This window comes from Etheostoma cragini, chromosome 20 (genome assembly GCF_013103735.1).
Source record: "Etheostoma cragini isolate CJK2018 chromosome 20, CSU_Ecrag_1.0, whole genome shotgun sequence".
In the NCBI taxonomy this organism is placed as follows: domain Eukaryota; kingdom Metazoa; phylum Chordata; class Actinopteri; order Perciformes; family Percidae; genus Etheostoma; species Etheostoma cragini.
The window spans coordinates 14,247,672-14,267,382 of record NC_048426.1 but is presented as its reverse complement, the minus strand read 5'-3'; the positions used below and the strand labels follow the sequence as shown (position 1 = coordinate 14,267,382).

At 39.8% G+C, this 19,711-nt stretch overlaps 1 protein-coding gene across 1 annotated transcript; it reads right to left on the bottom strand.

The window, feature by feature from the left end:
• Window positions 1–386: 386 nt before the first annotated feature.
• Window positions 387–19,681, bottom strand: ubr1 (ubiquitin protein ligase E3 component n-recognin 1). Its single transcript, XM_034858729.1, has 47 exons — window positions 19,431–19,681; window positions 18,106–18,365; window positions 16,572–16,650; window positions 16,003–16,113; window positions 14,505–14,632; window positions 14,283–14,421; window positions 14,086–14,148; window positions 13,808–13,931; window positions 13,559–13,666; window positions 13,381–13,469; window positions 13,197–13,295; window positions 12,208–12,365; window positions 12,025–12,124; window positions 11,772–11,900; window positions 11,438–11,618; window positions 11,298–11,350; window positions 11,035–11,145; window positions 10,210–10,275; window positions 10,005–10,106; window positions 9,859–9,922; window positions 9,646–9,770; window positions 9,498–9,550; window positions 9,307–9,409; window positions 9,169–9,217; window positions 8,910–9,064; window positions 8,700–8,799; window positions 8,475–8,578; window positions 8,290–8,370; window positions 7,576–7,757; window positions 7,242–7,450; window positions 7,044–7,143; window positions 6,755–6,907; window positions 6,567–6,667; window positions 5,974–6,073; window positions 5,729–5,877; window positions 5,592–5,647; window positions 5,385–5,481; window positions 5,188–5,255; window positions 4,944–5,091; window positions 4,769–4,838; window positions 3,652–3,788; window positions 3,463–3,571; window positions 2,868–2,924; window positions 2,705–2,782; window positions 2,432–2,602; window positions 2,183–2,284; window positions 387–1,686 (listed from the first exon to the last, which is right to left on the bottom strand). Exons 1-47 carry the CDS (start codon window positions 19,473–19,475, stop codon window positions 1,545–1,547), a joined length of 5,208 nt encoding a protein of 1,735 aa, XP_034714620.1. The 5' UTR covers window positions 19,476–19,681; the 3' UTR covers window positions 387–1,544.
• Between the last annotated feature and the right edge of the window lie 30 nt (window positions 19,682–19,711).

The following is a 19,711-nucleotide window of genomic DNA, read 5'->3' as shown; positions in this document are numbered from 1 at the left end:
TGGATTTTGTTGTTTGTGATTGTTTTATATGGGATCCAAAGAAGTACATTGCAAACTAGGCTTCTATGTCTTCATTCCTTTTTTAATGACTAGGCCTTTGACATGTTGGCTGTTGGCAGCTTCAATATTGGGGAAAATAAAAAAAACTTGGAGGTTGCTAAATTAAAATGTGTGGTTTAATTAAGTTTAAATTGTGTCCTCTGCTGCCCATTTTTGCCTCTCACTTGACAAATGGTGCAAAATGGATGATGGAAAATAGATCATACCTTGATTCTATGGCTGAGCAACAAGAAGAGATGTTTATTCCATTACAAGTAAACAAATCTAATCCCATAACACAGATATTATAGACACAGGCTGGATTTATGGCACAGGAGCAGTTCTGCTGTATATTGGCAAGAGTCTTTATTTCCACAGCCTGGAAGTCAAATAGTACTGTCAACACAAAAAGGAGGACATTTTTATTCACGCTTATTTTACTTTTCAATGAAAAGTAAATTCCCTTCCTAAATAGAATATACATTTTTTTATTACTTAAATTCAATTTTTGTTAAATGGATTCCCACCACATGGTGAAATATGACTCAAATAATCTGTTTAGAAATGGTCCCCTCGATAAGTTTTAATCATTACAAACATACAGTGGATATCTGATCATCATAATCACTTTATCCTTATAGGATTTGTAACTTGTTTTCATATAATTCGATCACTGATTCTTGATGTCAATTAGGATTTACAAGCATTAATGTCAAAATGTGGCTGAAATATTCAGAAAACAGCGTCAAAATGTCTTCTTATCATTAAATCTGTATCTGTAACAAGAAATCATGGAGGCATGTTACTGTATACTCCTTTCATAATACTGTTTGTTTTAATACAACTTGTATTGTATTCGTATTGTATATGTATTCGATACATGTTTTAACCAATACATATGCTTCTATATGTGAGTAAAGGTGACAGGATGTGGTTGCATCATTTGGACCCTTTACATAATGGTCGTAGCAAAAATGTGTGAGAACTCTGACCATACCTAATTTTCAAATGTACCCTTCAAAGTCGCACAATTCCAAAAATTATAACTTATGACAAATCATAATTGCTAACACCAAAAGAGAATGCAGAAATTTCACAGCATTACTGAGAAAAAACAAATATATAAACTGATAACTGAAACCTGTTTGTGTGTATCTGATGTTTATCTTTATTTGAATGAGCCTTTTTGCAAATTCTCTAGGAGAAACTCATTCTCAAAGCAGACAATCAAATTAAAACAAGGCGACTTGGGTTTATTCATTCTTCATCACCCTCCAATATTCTTCCTCTTGACTGCCCCACCTCTCTCGACTCCAGTAGGGGTTTCATTACGGAGGGATTGGCTGCTCAGTCCTCCTCTATAGGAGGGTTGTGTGTGTGTGTATATGTGTGTGTGTGTGTGTGTGTGTGTGTGTCTCTCTCTCTCTCTCTTTTAGGAGCATTGGAGCAGATTGAGCTCTATGGCTGTGCTCTTAACTTTCCGACCACCACAGCTGAAGCAATCATCACAACATCTGCCACTCAAAGGCAAACATAACGTTGACCACTTCTAGGCTGCGGGCAATTTCTTCCAGGATGCAGTGCTGCTGCCACAGCTGGTTCAGCTTCTTGTAGCGCTCTGGGCAAAGGTGCAATGGATTGCCCCTTCTAGAAATTAAAAGACAGAAGACCTGATTTATTCAATGTTTTGTCCAACAACAACAAAACAATACATTTCATACTTTATATAACAAAATGATGTACTTCATGGCCATGCCTATATGCTGCCTACAGAAACAGTAATGTTTCATATGATTAGTAGTTTTCTTTCATTGACCGCATTGTTGAATGACATTAAACTCTGAAAGACTTTGATGGAAGACTTTTGCAAAATAGGTCAGCGTGACTTGTACAGTGTTCTTCTGCACTAAAATTTGACTAAATACAATGAAACATGTGTCATATAAGCTTGCTCCTAATCTGGAAATTGAGTCAAACAAGGACACATGGTGTCATTGATGAAAAGCATCAGGCCCAGCAAATATTTTCCGAACGCAGGTTTGTAACAAATAGTTTAGTACACCTAAAACTGCAGCTGTGAAACATATGCAGCAGAAGTTATAACAGTTTGGCACCCAGAAATAAATAATAAAAAAATTCTTACCCAAGGTGAGGATCAGTCTCCCCATAATCATCTAGGTAAGGAGCAGGGTAGGTGCTTCCTCGAGTCTTACTGGCCATCAGCACAATTTCACACTCTCTTATCCTGTCAACATGAAATCAAACTTCATTTATAGAAGACATTTCAAGCTAGAAAGAATACAATTCAAAGTTTTTTTAAATGCAGTTAAAATCAAGTTTTCAAGCTGGAAAATAATTCTTTTGATCCCTATATGGCCTAGAATTTACCCACCTGAGGAACATGCCCACTCCAGCGCCACAGGTAGCAGCGTGGGCGGTACAAGCTCCAACATCATCTCCATCCAGCTGGCTGAGACAGCAGGAGCTCTGAGAGCACAGCATGGCCCCACAAAACAGGCATAGGGTTGGATGCTTCCTGTCATCATCGGTAGACTTGGGGCACCTGAGACCAAAGTACAAAGTAGACAAGTGAGATGAATATTTCTGTCAGATTTCCCACTGAAAGGTGATAATTGAAAGGACTTAAATCTCCTCCCCCACTTACTGAAAATGGCTGGCTTGGTTAAGGAGAGCACTGTAATCTTCAGGAAGATCAATCAAACGATTCCTTCTCCTGGGGTATCTGGAGTGTTTATTGATCAATTATTAGGTGCTGTTTTATTCCTAAATATAAGTGGGACTGAAAGAATACAAAGCCCAAAGTCTACCTGACTGTCTGGATGTTGCTTTTCATTGCTTTAGTTACAGCTGGGCTCCCACTCCACCTAAGGAGGAAAAAGAATTGTCATAAATCAGAATAAGCTTTATTTGCCAGGTATGAGGACACATACGAGGAATTTTTCTTTGGAGCATCGTCACACAATGTGCTTACACATACAAAACAACCAAAACAATATATACACACTAATATATACATACTCTAAACAGAAACAATATAGAGGCAATGAAGAGTTCAATACAAATTATTTAAATGTGGAGCATAGTGTCAAGGCTACTGGGATAAATAGTATTATGTTATCATATTACAATATGAACAGTATGAACAGTTCTGAAATAGAAAATGAGAATGATGAATAAATAAATAAGTGAGATATGACAATGGGAATGATGAGTAAATAGTAAATAATAAATAATAAGTGAGATATGAGAATGATGAATAATACTAAATAAGTTGAATAATAAGTGGAACCAGTAAACAGGTGCTGTATAGACAGACAAAACTGCTCACCTCTCCAGTCAATATGAAAACAAATCACTGATCAAATTAATTGGCCTTGTCTCAATGTTTATCATATACTGTACCTTTGCATCAGTGGAGCAACAGTGTTTCTGTGGTCTTGGAAGAGCTGGAACACATTAGAAGGTAGTGCCAAGTAGCTGCATAGCGCCTCCCTCTGACCTTGAGATGTAACTGCAAAGACCTAAAATGTCAGCTTGAATTCTTTAAATAGTCATTTGTAGTATGTTAAAATTATATAATTCTTCACCTACCAGCAGTACTAGAAAGCTCCTCTGGAGGATGAACACCTGTAAGGCAACTGAAAAAGAGAGCAGCACAGCGGAGGAAAGGTTCGATTCCTCTATTCACTCTTTCTGCCACAGAGCTGCCGGACACATCTGGAATCAGCCTGATGAGTAAATCCAAGAACAATCTGTCAAACAAGCTGAGGGCAGTCCACATTACCATGCACATCACTGAGCATGGAGCATGGAAAAGAAACAAGGAGCAAAGTTTGCCTCTACTAAGTGAGCATTTGTTTCCATTCAACCAGGTGAGGTTCATTCCTGTCAAACATTTAATTTTTTCTTGTCAAGAGCTGCCATTTAAACTGTGAACGGAATTAGAAATGCAAATTATTTTGTTTCAGGTCGGAAAAAGAACAATTGTCTCCTTATTGCAGGGTAAAAGGGATGGTCAACTGAGCTTAAAAATTAATGTGGGTTGGTAGAAATGCAGATTTCAAACAAACCTTTGTGGGGGGAAAAAACAGATTTGAGCTTACATTTTTAGAGACTCAATTTCAGCAGCCGTAATTCTTTGGACACAGTTCTATCTATTTTTTTTTTTACTAGATAAATTCTGAGTTTAGTAGTGTGACCTGTGGAAAAAATGTTAAGCTTTCACCTAAATAGGAAAAAGAGATGTTCATTGAATATATGTAGAAACACTGTACATATCAGTCAATAGTTTCAACTCACATTTAATTTATTTTAAATTTTATAATCAAGGTAACACATGGACTTTTCTTTTAGATGATATTATGTTAGTGAGTTTTGAGCTCAAATGAACTGCACATCTAAACGCATGATTAAACAGCCAGGAAACCTATTCCCTGTCATGCTTGTTGTAGCTTTAAATGGATGTTGCTGTATATGCTGGCATTTACAACAAAAATTGGTGTGTCATTCAGTAGGGTAGGGAGAGTGTACCTTATTCACTTATAGTTTGCCGCAAAACAAATAAAAGATAACTGAAATTTAAAACAAAAACTACAAGCAATTCACAGATCTCATTGACAGATTTTCATTAAATGTCGAAAAAAAAAAGAAATAATTCTGTTCATGTATCTTGCCAGATAAATAATAATATGATGAGAAACACTTGTACCACACTGTAGCGTAAAGCTCTGATGCTGCTCTCGCCTCCTCCGTCTCCTCTCCAGCCACAACAGGGAAATCTAAGAAGAAATTTATACACCTTTATTTAGTCATCCTCGTTATTGTACTACGTTCTGAAGGTATTTCAGTAAGTAAACCAGAATGTATGGTTTTGCAGTTTGTACCTTTAGAGGAAATGAGAACCTGTAGTATATGAGCCATAGTGACTAGATGCAGGATGTACAGGTGGTTGTAGGCAGAGCTGACTGCAGACGGCTGTAAGTCTACAGCCTCCTCCTGATACAGTGCAGGTATAGACAACACCAACCCCACCTGACAAAACACAACAAGAACTTGTTTAAAGGTGAGGACAAGACAAGTTGGAGTCTATCATTCTCAACAAAGCTGTACCCTCTAGGTGGAACCTACCAGAAGATGGAAAAAGTCCACCTCCAGAAGAGAAGGGCTGTTTTTTCTGCCTATGCCCGGAAGCAAAACTGGAGAAAGAAGTCACAGTTATGACCATAAGCCACAATATAGAGCACATTCCATATTTTACATTGCTGTGCAACTTCTAAAATTTTAACTTTTCAAGTAAATGGATGTATTCTTAAATGACAACATACTTCCCAACATGTCTTTGAAGTGCCTTTGAATGACAGCCTGGGAGCTCTTAAGTCTCTGAGCTGCTGAAAACTGAACAATTGCCTTCAGACCTGCAAGCTAAAATAGAGCAGCATTTCAAAAAACGGATGTCAGACCAAGTTGAACCTAAACCATGATACGTTGCATGCATTATTTGACAGCTGTTGATGAGCCATGAGAAATCCAACCTGTCTGTTTTGTAAGGACCCAAACAGTGGCTTTCCTTCTTCCTGCAATATGTTTTCTGTAAAGACATGCAAATGTATTTAAATTAAATTGAAAGAAAAACAAATAGACACAATAAGCCTTGTAACTCCTACTGTACCTATGGCCTGAATAGTGAAGGCACATGTGTTCCAAGCCATAACGGGCACATATGGGCAAAGCTCATTGGGTGCCGTCTGCAGTCCCACCCTGTGAACGGTAGTGGCGCAAACAACCAACATCTCTGCTATGCTGTCGGAGAACTTTCTCCTGAAAAACAACCACCAGTATAGAGTTCATACTTGTGTGCTAAACAAAAAACATAGATACTTGAGTGACACCAAAGGAGCGGACAGTTTCACTCACGGTTCTTGTACACCATAGCTCAGAATGGATCTAAAGTCTGACTGGCCCTCTCCACACAGCCCCGTGTCCCCATCAACACTACTGCCTTCTGTGTTGCAATCTGCATGAGAGAGAGAAGATCAATTATAATCACCAGAGTGTCACACATCACAAACAACTAGGCATAATGACATTGGATGGAGCTTATACGAGACTACTGAAGCTAAATAACTGATATTAAGGTAAGCCACAATCCAAAAAAGGGTACATACAGAGACTAGCAGAAGGCTGTTTGTACAGTCCATATGCTGCAAATAAATAGTAAAAGCCCTCTATCACATTAAGCAAATTATAGCTTTTAGTATGAAGCAACTAAAGCGCTGAGTTTACATCAACAGCTAACTAACATAACAGCCTCCATGTGTGAGTCTGCCAGGTTAGTTGATGCTCTACGTCCATATTGGGATATTTTGTGCAGGTTTTCCATTAGTGGACACTGTAAGGCAAGGAGCTGTGGTGGCCGAACCTAAAACACAACAGCAATGTCACATGCCTTCTTCTGTGCCACCCATCCAAAGATATGCAATGATGGTATGTTGAGTATGTCTTCTTACCATTATCCTGAGTGACTGACTTGAGTCCTTTAATCCTGGCAGAGATGATCTGGATCCAGCGAGGCAGGGTCAAATGCTGTCCAATTATCTCTGCATTTTCACTGTACATGGGAAACAAATAACTTCCATACATTTGTACAACCAACGATCTATTGCAGATTGGCATGAATAAGGTGAACTGGACTTACTAGTTAAACGTTAGTGTTTCAAACGGGATGAGAGGGACAACAGTGTTGCACAGAGACTTGCACAGGGGACACAAGTACTCCCCATTCTCCAGATCGATGATCAGCTCAGCATGGAGCCGGTTCCTGGTCATATTCTGAACAGCCTCAAAATATCTGAAAAATACAGAGAATAACACCTTAATGGCAAAATAACTGTCTATTGTGCCTTCTAACAGGCCACACGCACATACACATAAAGGGGAGCGCTAACAGAATGATAATTAGCAAATTTGTTCTAGTAATAACTCACTTCTGCCAACATGTGGCATGCATGACATGTCCACAGCTGCCAGTGTGGGTGCCAACTGCCAGTTCAGGAGGCATGAAGAGGGGATATGCTGTCCATGTTCCTTGAAGAGATAAATACAATGCACATATGAGTCAAATGTGTCAGAGTCAAATCACAGTTACAATTAAATTAAATTAAATGATTTGTAAATGGACTGACCATCTGTTTTATAGGTCGGTATCTTTCCTCTGCACTGTGTCAGAACAGTGGACCTCTGGACACACGCAGTCAGCACCATGGCTGGAGCCTGGGGCACAACTTCCTGTTCTTCCTGACAAAGAATGCAAGTGAGCACCTCCCTCTCGGCCGGAGAGGAGCCTCGGTGGGGCCCGATGGCTACACACAGCTCCCTGTGCTCCATGACACAGCTAGGGGGAGGGGAATAAACGTAATCCAAGATAGAATTAGCCAAACTAAGCTAAAAACACACATGGATTTATATATAATAATTTAAAAAAAAGAAGAAAAAAAAAGAAAGTATGGTCCTTCTCACCTCTCAGTAGATGTGACAGCCTCTCCCGGTGCCCCACTGTCCGGCATGTTCTCATACAGCATCTTATTTGACTCAATGAAGTTTTTCTGCATTGCTGACATCTGGGCCATAATCTTCTGTCGGTGGAGTTTGGCTGCCTCTGCCTTTCTTTTGCGCTCAGCTTTCTCTTTGTCCTGAGCACTCTGGAATAATAACAAGGCAGACAGCCAAACTTCTCAATACTGTGAAAATACACAATGCAATTCAGTTTGTGCTGTGTCTCATAATTTCATGACAGAGCTATATTGTGTTTGGCAACTTGAAATCAGATCCAATTGGAAAACAAATTAATGGTAGGCTGGGATGCTGTAACCTAGGAGGAGGGCGGTTGTTTCATGGAAAGACAGGGCAGCTATGAGCTCTACAAGGTGCCTTTTAACTTGGATAATTGTATCTTTTCCCAAAATAAAGTTACAATTACAACTTTATTGTTGGAGACAATGATCTAAAGCTCTCTTGAATCGGTTATTTCATCTGGACTCAAGCAACCGCCTAATCTTCTAGTTCCCCTGCCCAGAGCCTTCTTTGTAAAAAGCCTGGTTTTCACACTCACTGTGGCAGTATAGAACTTAACCAGTATTAGTACTTACCAAAAATAGAGCAAGCAAAAGTTAAGACCAGTCAATTGTATTGTTAAATGCACAATTTTTATTGTATCATTTATTGTTCTTTTACCTCCTCTGGCTTGGTTGTATCCATGCTCATGGAGGCAGTTGGACTGGACTTCTCTCTAAGGCACTTGACAATTTCAAACATCTAGCAGAAAAACATTCACATAAAATGGTGAAGGTAGCTGGAAAATAAATGCATCAGTCTACAAAAATGAACCGTCTGAGATAAAAAATAAATAAATAGCCTACCTGTAGAACCCATTTGATCATGTCATTTTGAGCTTCAAGGGAAGGAACAGCCTTAATTTTGGACAAGAAGTGGAACACTGACTTTCCGTGTTCTGAACCGATTCCTGGAATAACAGAATAGACATTTATGTCACAAATCCAAACCAGTTTAGAGCTTTGAGAACTATGTTGAATAGTAAGTGAGTGATGAAAATATCTTAAAAAACAATGAGTTTTTTTACTTACTGCGCGCCTTGAGGCTGAAATCAAAGGTTACTTCCTCCACGGTGCTATGCTCAAGCTGTGTTTTCTCTTCAAGCAATGCCTGACCTATCAAGTGAAGGGCCTGTGTGGTAAATGTGTGCATTTGGTTACTGAAAGTGGTTTAAGTAATTCAGTTCAAATTCCAAGCAAGGCGGACTCTGTAAGGGAAAAAAAAACACATGTAATGTGTACCCTCTGGATCATGGCTTCTGTCCAATGAGTTGACCGGTCCTCTGCAGCTCTCTGCAGGACGCGTCTCAGGACGTGGATGATTATGTCACAGCAGAGCAAACGAACAATGCTGGAGAAAGGTGGGCAGAAGGCTGGGGGTACCGGTGGACGCAGAGCTAAGCACAAAAAAAAATGAGGGAATGTTAGTAGCACTAACAAGTGGAGTACAGTTTGTCATATTTTGTAGCTATACATAGGTGTGCAGAGCAAAGACATTCACCTTTATCATTGCCCTCCTGAGTCCTCCGCTTCTTCTGAGACTCTTCTGCCTGCAAACCGTAAAAGATAATAAAATGAGGAATATTAAACAAAAGTTGTGTTAATTTGACGTAAAACTGGTGTTGAGACATTGCATTACCTTGCTATGCTGTGATCTTGAATAATGGTAGAAGAAAGGGTTGAATTCTACCAGACGCTCTTTTTTTAGTCCATACAATCCATGCCCTGACACTCCCGGTTTTCTTAAAACGGTGCAGAACAGACAGATTAAACCAACTCTGGAAGGACAATTAAGGAGATATTTCATAAGCTCTTTCAGTCTCTACATACTTGAAGGTGGCAACTTTGGTAATTACAGTCTCCAGGCCTGTTTCATGGCTCTCCTACAAAAAAACATTTAAAACTTGTTATGAAATGATCATTCCCTTACAAAAACTTAGATACTAACTTTATAATTTAGACAGTATGTGCAGCTTACGTTCTCCGGCAGACCCTTGACCAGGCTACTATGAGCCATGGGCTCAATGCACAGCAGGTGGATAACCTCCCTCATTGTCACGTCCTCTTTGGTCACCTGACTGACACCTGGGACATAGCGTTCACCTGGAAACACAAGACACACACACTATAGTACAGTTTTTATCTAACAAACTAACTTCCCAAGTTTGATTAGTAGGACGTGACACTGTACCAATAATGACGATAAGGAGGTACAGCATCTCTTCTGTCAAGCGGTTCCACTGTGTCAGTTCATCCTGCAAATTGTGTTGCAATTTCATCACTAAGTTAGGTGGCATAACATTTTTTTTTCTGAATGATAGTTGAGTTGTTGCTTACCTGGTCTTTGCTTGAACAACTTCCATTAAAATAATCAAAGAGTTCAAATCTCAACAAGACCAGCATGAGGAAGTGGTTGGGGTCCATTTTGGAAGCAGCTATCTGTAAACAATTTGTAGGGACACATTGTGTATTATATAAATGGTGAAGATTAAGAACATAAGAAAAATCCTCAAGACATTCTCAATGTCTGATTGCTACCAACCTGAAGCATGAGAATATCTTTATCGTACATCTCGTCCCTGCATTTTACATCCTGATAGTAGTAGACCTGGCCATGTGAAAAAACAATGAATGTACTTGTCATTTGTTAATTGAACAAATAATAACAGAGAGCATACCAAATAAAAGCAATGCCTTGAACAGCCAAAATGTAGGTATTTGGTATTGGTATTTGTGGTGTTTTTAAATACTGTATAATAACAGAATGCTTCCAAATGAAGGCATTTAATTAAACTAAATGACACGTGCAGCAGTGCTTTCCATTTTAGCTCAGTGCGAGTTTTTACTGCATTTTTAGGTCTCTCTTCTCTCCTTTGATCTTCATGTTTCACAGAGGGAGGGGCTTTGTGCACATCCACACACACCCAGTGCAGAACAGAAAGAAAGGTCCAGGGACTTGGCATTCTGCAGACTTGTTGGTCTCGCAACCAATATTAGCTGCTCTTTCAACAATGTGAAGCTGAAAAAACATGCATGCAGGCTAAAATTCACTGTGGTATCTTGTCGTGATTAAGCTATGAAAGCGTTGAAAGTCAGCTAGCAGATGGGCTAATGTATGCAGTGTAAACACCAAAACACTGCAGCACTATGCTGTCCATCTCAGCTGACAACAGAGAAATGTCAGTATGAGTGAAGTTAGAACCGACCAGTCTAAGAAGTCCGTGATGTTATATTGTGGCAGCTGGGGGTCATTTTCAGACACTTTAACAAAAGGTATAAAACCAGAGAACTGGCTTGCGTAAAGCCACTGCTGTTGATTATTTTCAAAGCACAGAAAATGGTATTTGGGCCCTAGAATGCAGTGTACCTGGCTGACCAATGAGAGCCCGTTTCTGCGCCACATTTCAGCTGAGACCTGTGCAGCCAGCACCACACAGCGCAGGGGATGCTCTGCCAGCTGGGTGCGGTCAAAGCTCTCCTGCAACAGACAGAGGAAAACCTTAACTCTCTTAAGCCAGGAGCGAAAGTTCAGACTGTACATTCAATAAACAAAACAAAACAGCACACACTGAACCTTGAAATCAGTAGCTTACTAAACATTTAAATCATCATTTTTTTCATGTCACTTACAGAATCATCAAGACGTTCCACTGCCTCGGTCTTGCACAGAAGTACATACAGGCCTAGGGATTGCAATGAACAGAGGAGTAAGTTGGCAGTAACAGAAAAATACCAATAAATCAATACAAGTTAAATATGCGTTATCCTACCTGCCAATAGCCTGGAGATTGGCAGATGTATGCTGACAGGCTCCTGTGAAACTTTGTAAGGACGAACATGGAGGATGTGCTTGCACATGTAGAAGTCAGTGGCCTCCCTATTGAAGGGTTGGTTATTGCACTGCATCAGGGCTTTGTGGCACTCTTCAAATGCAAGCAGCAAGATCTCTTCCTGAGGGGGCAAAACAGCAGTAATTGACCACAGCAATTCACTCCTCTGTCTATTCTAAGTGAATAAACAGTAAGGGACGGAGTGTTTTAGTTATGCTCCCTCTATTTGTGGGATAACTCTATTGTTTGATGGACAAATTGTATGACCACTCACATCAGAGGAACACCAGTCCTGAAACATAGCAAGAATGTGGCGAAGCTGGATCTGAAGAGAAAAGCCAGCCTCCCATTCTGGCTCTACTGCAATGTGTTGACCAAACTGTCGCTTTACCTCCTCCATACCCTAAAAAAGGTAGGTGAAAGAAAATGTAATATCTGGTTTGTCAAGTTACTGTAAGCTGATGTACAGTAATAGCACTGGTATTACAAACTATCAAAGAATAAAACAGGGTTGAGATAATTATTACCTGCATGCATTTGAGAAGCCCAAGAAAGGCTTTAAATCCCTCTATGAACTCTCTCCGCAGCTCTTCAGTCCATATTGTGGGTTTGCTGATCAGAATATACCTGAGAAACAGAAGTTACATCTTAGATAAAGACCAAGAAAGTTAGGAACTAAGAGTTATTTAAAGTTTTGTCTGTTTAATGACCTGAGGTCGTGGAAGATGACCTGGATGCGTGCAAACTTGTCAGAGTTGTAGCCAAGGAAGAAGAAGCGATTGTTGTCATCCAGATGTTCACGCAGCAAATCCATGACTGTACCAACTATAACTTTAATGACATTGCTCTCTTCAATCAGCTGTCTGGCCTAGAAAAGGAACAGGAATATGAGGACAGAGATGGATGTTAAGGCACAGATTAATAAGGTCTTCAGAAGACCGTAGATATCTGTGCTTTAAGACCATCTTAAAGAAAAATATCTGTGCTTAAAGCAGCACAAATATAAAAAGTTAGATAACATTTACCCCACTATGACACAATAGGCCTTATCATGCACCTGGCACAGAGCAGCGCAAAGCCCGAAGCAAGTGTCTTTGCTATTTTAAGACCCTCCAGCGCCCACGTCATTTAAATAGCAAATGCACCTGCGCCCATCTTTGTGCCCATGGGCGTGCTGCTCTTACAGGGGCAGCGGGGCTCTTACTTGAGGCAGCGGGAAGTGATCGTGCCATTGACTAACAAAAATGTGGCCTAAAGTCAATAGCGCAGCATTTCATTGTTATTTTAACAGTGCATTAGTAAAATGCGCCTAGGCTTATGCACAGCGCCCGCACACTATGCTTGTAGCGCACACACGCAAAAGATAACAAATACAAATATTACGGTGCAATCCGCCATCATATTAGCGACATGCCATGGTACAAACATGCCTGGCTTTTAGATGGAATGGGAGATGACACTCTGATTGGTTTATTGCATGCTACACCCAAAAGACACCTGTGAAGTTATGAAGACATTAAGTACAACCTTTTTGAGCCTGGCAACCGGCACACGGACCCTTTTTCCCCACTACTAGTAAATTAGCAAAAGCGGATTTGGACACGACCTAAACGTACCTGTGCCTTCCCACTTCACGCTGTGCGCTTAGATCGTTAAAATAGGGCCCAAAATTTCCATTGATGCCTTAATAAACACTTACCAATGTGGGTACAGTGAATATCTGAACAGACAGAGCAGTGATGGATATACTCCTGTCATGATCATCAATTATGAAGTCCTTCTGAAGCTGCTTATAGTGCTGAAAAGAGAAAGAGGAGGCATGTATTAATTTAAGCAGGTGAAAGAATTAAAATTAAAATGCAAAACATTCCCCCCTCTTTTACCTTTGTAAACTCAATTGCAAAAAGCCTCTTGAACTCTGTCTCCATTAGCATGCTACAGAAAATCAATTCATGTACTATCTTGCGAGCTCCTTAAGGAAACAAGAAGAAAACTTTAATGTTATTGTCATTTGGAATGGAGTTGAGATTAAACTTGTACTGGAAATAAAGCTCTACTTGCCTTTATACATCCTGCCATCGTGCAGCATAAGTCTGCTGATGAGGCAAGGCCGCTCTCTGTCTATGTTGGCCTCTAATGCCACCTGACAAAAGGCCTGTCGGAAGCCCACTGCACACAAACACACAAGACAACTGATGATCAAACAGTGTAGATATATTTTTCTTGAAGTCAAAAAGTGCACAATAAATACATAATCCTGTGAAGTTTGTGTGGTGCAACTGCAAGTATGGTGAAGATAATGGCAACAACCTGAGTAACCAATGATCTTTTGGAACCAGGGGCCAAGGCGCAGAACAAAAGTTTGATGAGCCATTACTGCTGCGTGAAGGATCTCCACACGTAGTGGCTGCAGGGAAATGTGCTCGGAGTTTGACTGCAACACAGCAGCAAAAGAGATTGCACTCACTTGTAAATGTAAATCTGGACAGAAATAATTACAGAATCAAGTCTCAGGTTATTAATGTTATTTAGTTATTAATACAGTTATTTACTAAATTTCTGGTCTATGATTAATGTCTGGTGTTTACCCTGATGAGATCTTTTGCTTGCTGGCAGGAACGAAGGGTTCCCCTCTTCACTGCCCGCCGACCCTGTGAAACAGTTAATGATATTTACATAATGGCATAATCTGCAGTAGATATGACGAGTACATGCATAGCAGCTTTCCTTTGACACGACAGTATTGTAAAGGAAAAGTTATGAGCACATAAAACCCAAAAAATACCTCCTTGTCAATAAGTGCTGTGTGTGTCTGAGCATCAGCCTGATCACAGTTAACAGAACGCTGCAGGGTGTAGATCACATGGTCGTACGAGTGGTGCTCATCATTGTACAGTACACAGTAGTAAGCATTTTCTTTTGTCCTGCATTGATGGATAAATACAGTGTCAAAGTTAAATTTGTGTGATTTGCATATGGATTTTGCATGGGATTAGACGGGCCATACCGGGGCTGGAGTTCCGCGGAGAGCTCAAGGTTCTCCTCCCACACCAAGAAATCGGTGACGTAGTGCAGCAGTATCCGGAATAGCCTCTCAGCACGCTCATATATCTCAGGCTCCAACCCACACTCGTCCTAAACAAAATGAGTCGATCACATAGGACATGCATTTTTTGAGCACACCACTGACGGCGCCTACCCACTGTACGCGACCGGTTCCTTGCACCGCCAGCATGGTCAACATCGCTAGGTATCCCAGCATGCTTTTTGTAGCAAACCAGACGCTTCCCATACAGATTGAATAGGAAGTGGGAGTGGGAATTTTTGTCGCCAGTCAGGTTATGTCCAGTGGGCAGGCACCGTAACACTCTCAGAAAGTCTCTGAAAGTAACGCTCTAAAAACACCAGAAAATCTTTTTTGTGGCAACTATGTTAGTAGCGTCAATATTGAACCTGGAGTGATTCAATAAATATGTTGCTACATGTGAAAGTGTTCCAAGATTGACCCAGAAGAAGTTCAATTTTGCAGAAAATGGAGCTAATCAGATGATGGACACATTTGTTGTAATAACCTTTCCTAATTCTGTTTCCTGTGTCACCAGCAGTGACTCTACAATTTGTCCTGGAACGGGTGTAAATATTTTGCTTACTAAGAGCTAAACAGGCAGCAGGCCCAGTAAAGTTAATATCAAATCCCCTGAGCACAAATATTTCACATAGAAGCTAAGTATATCATTCAAATCTCTGACATTTAACATACAAACTAAACCAAACCAAACATACTGCTGTATATTTACACCAGTCTCTACGTCACACTCTAGTGTGAGAACAAGCACTGGAATTTACCACAATCGAAACAAAAAGAAGTCTGAAACAGCATGAAGGGTTTTCATGTTTAGTGTGGAGATGTGTTCATGGTCATCTGATGCAACACAGCATGTTAAGTACAGGTTCCGATCTGGTGTAGAAAAAAACCCAAAAAGGAGCCTGCCAGACTGTGTGCCACTAATGACTCTGTTGTAAGGAGCACCTGCTGTTTACGGAAACAGGCACAGAGCCATCAAGCTGTACATCTGCTCAAAGCCACTGAGCAGGATCTTATCAGAGAAAAGCCCAAACACTTTGATCAGCAAAGAAAGGCCTGACAAACAACTGCCGAGCAGCAGAATTAATCATCATCATCATCAACGTATACAAGCAGCAGTTTGGTAGAAGAAGCTGTAATCTGAATGCATCCCTGCACATTTCAAAAAGGCGGCTTTGAACCAGTATCACTGACAACTGTTTTCTACCAGCTTTTCAGCGTCAATCTCTTAACCTAGTTATAAATGTTTTCATTTGGTGCAGGTCAACAAAGTGCTTTTCTTTCTTGTTTCCGGAACCAAAACCAAGAGAGCAGCTTCCAGGACTAAGATGGGAAAAAAAGCATCCTGGGGTTCACTGACACAGAATGGGACAAGAACGCCCCTCCCACGTCCCTCTTTCCGCTCTATTATATAACTCACCGTTACCATGGCGGTGGCTGCCCCTGGGTCATGTTTGGAGCAACAGGGGCCAATCTTCCAGGCTTCTACATCCCCACAGTCACAGAAGCCCCCGCCAGAAGATGCATGCATCTGGGAAAAGATTTACATACTGTAATTCACAATGTCAGAGTAAGGGATGCACACAACAGTAGTTAAGTTGTTTAACTAGGTTAGCTGTTAGAATGCATTATTATGCAACACTGGGGTTTGAACATAAAAGGCCAAATACAAGTCTGATAAATATAAAACAAAGATTTTAGTATATCTAGAAATATATGGGTTTTTCCCCCAAAGTTTAGGGAGGGTAATCAAGCTGACAATATAGTACACTGTGAACAGAAGTGAATCATACACTATAATTGACAATGGGAAGATAAGATGCTTCAGTATGTGTGGACCCTAAAGAAATCTCACAACATAAATCCAATAATGAGGGATTTTCTATTATTCCCATTTATCCAAGAGGGAAGAAGAAGAACTGCAACCGATCAAAATGACATGTTCATTTGAATTTCATTAAAAATGCAAACATTTATAATGATACCAACCTTGTAACGATGGCTTTTGTGCACGCTATCCTGGAAGCAGTCCATGCACAGGACACAAGTGGGATCTATTGCACAATCTCTGAAACATGTTGAAGAGGATTTGTTACTCGAGCAAGCAAATGACAACTAAAGTACATTATCTAAGCCTGAAGACATGGCATTGTAGTTACTGTCCAAACTGAAATGGATAACAACCTCTCCTTTATTAATTAAACATTAGTCCATATACTTGTCATTCCACTTCCGGGATTGCTCCGTTGCTTCTGGAAAATCTGTGGGATTTCACTCATTTAGGCCAGCTATCCATTGTCTTTGGGCTTCTTTTGTGTTGCCATTTTAAACTTGGGTCAATTTATGAGGATTTTTCAGATCTCTGCGGAGTAAATCCAGACAGCTTGCTAGACTATCTGTCCAATCTGAGTTTTCTGTTGCATGACTTACCCGTGCACACGTTCCACCAAAAAACGTTACCTCCAAGCACATTTTTCAGCAGCACCGTGACTTTTCTCCAGTACTTAGCAAGGCCCAAGACAATTGTGATTCGTTTGAATAAATGCCAATAAACCAGAGCATGTTTTCCTCCCATCCCCGAAATGCTGTGTGGACTAGCCAGTCTCTCCTACATACTTTAATGTCAACATTGACAGTGTAAACTTGATGAGCACATGGACTTTAGTTTAGTTGTGTTGATGCTGATTCACTCTCATTGGCTGCTTGTCATATTGATTATAGTATTACAGGATTGGTTTCATACAGAAGCAAACACACCTTTGCCACATTTTGTATATTTCAATGTGCCCATTTTAAGACACTTTTTTATGAACACACACATAAAACTGAGACTCTTTATTTTTTTATTCCTTGAGTTATTTTAAAACTACTCATCACTGTTGTGTTAACATGACTAGTATAAAAGTTGTTTTGTAGTTGGCAAGTTATTGAGATTTGTTTGTTGTCCTACTGTATATACCGTTTATTAAAAACGGTGTACTTGAGTACACCCTGGTCTTTTATTATACCTTAATTATGCAAGGTTGTACCAGTAATTTCTTAAATACACATGTTGATATAACGTACATAACACCTTTGGGATGAAATTTGAGAAAAACAACTACAAAAATTGACGGAAAATACTGTGAGTTTGTCGTATGATTAGATCACTGCAGAACTAAAACCTAATAAGGCCAAACTATTAAGTACTTAATGACAAACATATTGCTGTCTTCGAATACTGTGGCTTCATAAAGAATCCAGAAACCTTCACCGGGGCCAAATACTTGTAGGAAATGCAGGTATATGTATGTGTGTGTGTGTATATATATATATATATATATATATATATATATATACCTGCATTTCAAACCTAAATGATAGCAAAAACCAAAACATTTCTTTAAATGTAAATATTTATATTAATCATCCATTACTCAAAGTAACTAATAAGAGCAAATAAACACCTAGTATTTTATCATAACTGTTATTATTATTGCTGTTATAACTTGTTTATTAAAGAAGGTCTGAAATGTTTTTAGACCTGCAGGAGTAGACAGTCTCTCCCTCTTTGAAGACACGTCCACAGAGCTGGGAGGAGCTGCTGCCCTGCTTGAGCTTCTCCAAACCCTCCTGAGGATCCTCTCCAAACAGGAAGCACTCCAGAGGGTAGATGAGCCGTCTCTGCATGAGCTCCTCTTCCTCCTGAGGGCTGGACTCCTTTTTCAGGCAAAAAATCTGTGGCACCTGCTCCTTTAGGTAGCAGAACAGCTCTGCCCTGCTGTCTGCAGCCTCCAGCCATTCCTGCAAGAACCAGATAAAAGCATGACTCACACCACACACTCCACCTTATAACTCATAACCACATTTATAAGCCAGTATTTTCATAGTGATACGCACATAAACTTTAGCAAGGCATTATGTTTTCTGATTAACAATTTAACTTCAGATATTGTCTTAAGGGATTTTGATAAAGAGTTTTAAACTGTTGCAAAAAAGGCAATTTGTATTTATTTTAATCTGATGTTGTATTGACTGCTGGTAATGCTACCGCATTTAAGTTGTTTTGTCTTTAGAAATCTGAAATCTGAAATGGGGAAACAAACCTGGCCTCAAAATAAAAATAATCCTATTTTTAATCGTTATTAGTAAGGTAGTCGTCAAAATATGTAATCAGAGACTGGAAGGTGATCTTTGGTAATTCAGCATAAATTTGGGAGTGTGAATAACACATGATTTGACTTCTTTACATTAAAAAGGTAGGACGGAAAGTGTAAACTGAAACGTAGTTTCACGTGATTAGCATTTTACAGTACTCACAGCTGTGCATGAATTTCATTTCAGCATTCATTCTGACAGTTAACTACTGTAGTGAAAATACTGTACATAGTACGTGAGAGCTTGGGTTACACTTAATGTAATATCCAATCATTTTCATATTTTAAAGTGCTGGCTCTGCAAGGTTTGACCACATCTGCTGCAAACAATGTCGGTCACTTTGTTTGTTGTACTCCACCATGTCAATGTAACCGCAAGTGACGAACTGTAAATATCTAGCTAATGTATCAAAATCATATCCAAGTAACGTTTGGCCATTTACACTTTCCAACATTTTGAACAGTATTTATAACTAACAAAACATTGCAAGAGTTTGAGGTCGGAAAACAGTCGGGACAATGGTGGTTAACCATTTAGGTGGATAGCACAGGAGCTAACCCCGAATGCTAGCTAACCTGGTAAGTAGATGCCATTTAACTCCCCGTTAAAACTAAATTTTAGAAAGGAATTGAAACAGTATACTTCAGGGGTTTCTCCTTGAGTGGCAGTAACCACTGACAGCTAGCTATATTAGCTGTGTAAAAATCATACCTTGCTGAGCTCCAGTCCGTCTAAGGATTTCTCACCCTCCGCCATATTCCATTTGCCGTAAAGGATGTGTCACTAGGAGACTGTTCCACTTGTAATCAAAACCTTTTGCGACGCTGTTAAACCATAATTAGAGCAGTTAGAAATATTTGAACGCAGTTAAGCACATATATGCTAGTTTATTAATCAAATAGGACACTTATTTATTAAAATTGCCCGTCAATATGCCTCTAGTCAAAACAAGTATTTTGTAAACAAAAAAATCGTAGACTCGTCCTCTGGTG

Excerpts from the sequence above, each read along its gene's own strand:
- ubr1 (XM_034858729.1), bottom strand. The coding sequence starts at position 19,475 with ATGGCGGAGGGTGAGAAATCCTTAGACGGACTGGAGCTCAGCAAG. Across the intron at positions 9,218-9,306 it reads CAAGATCACAGCATAGCAAG|GCAGAAGAGTCTCAGAAGAA; the intron begins GTAATGCAATGT and ends TACGGTTTGCAG. Across the intron at positions 7,451-7,575 it reads GCTGTCACATCTACTGAGAG|CTGTGTCATGGAGCACAGGG; the intron begins GTGAGAAGGACC and ends CCCTCCCCCTAG.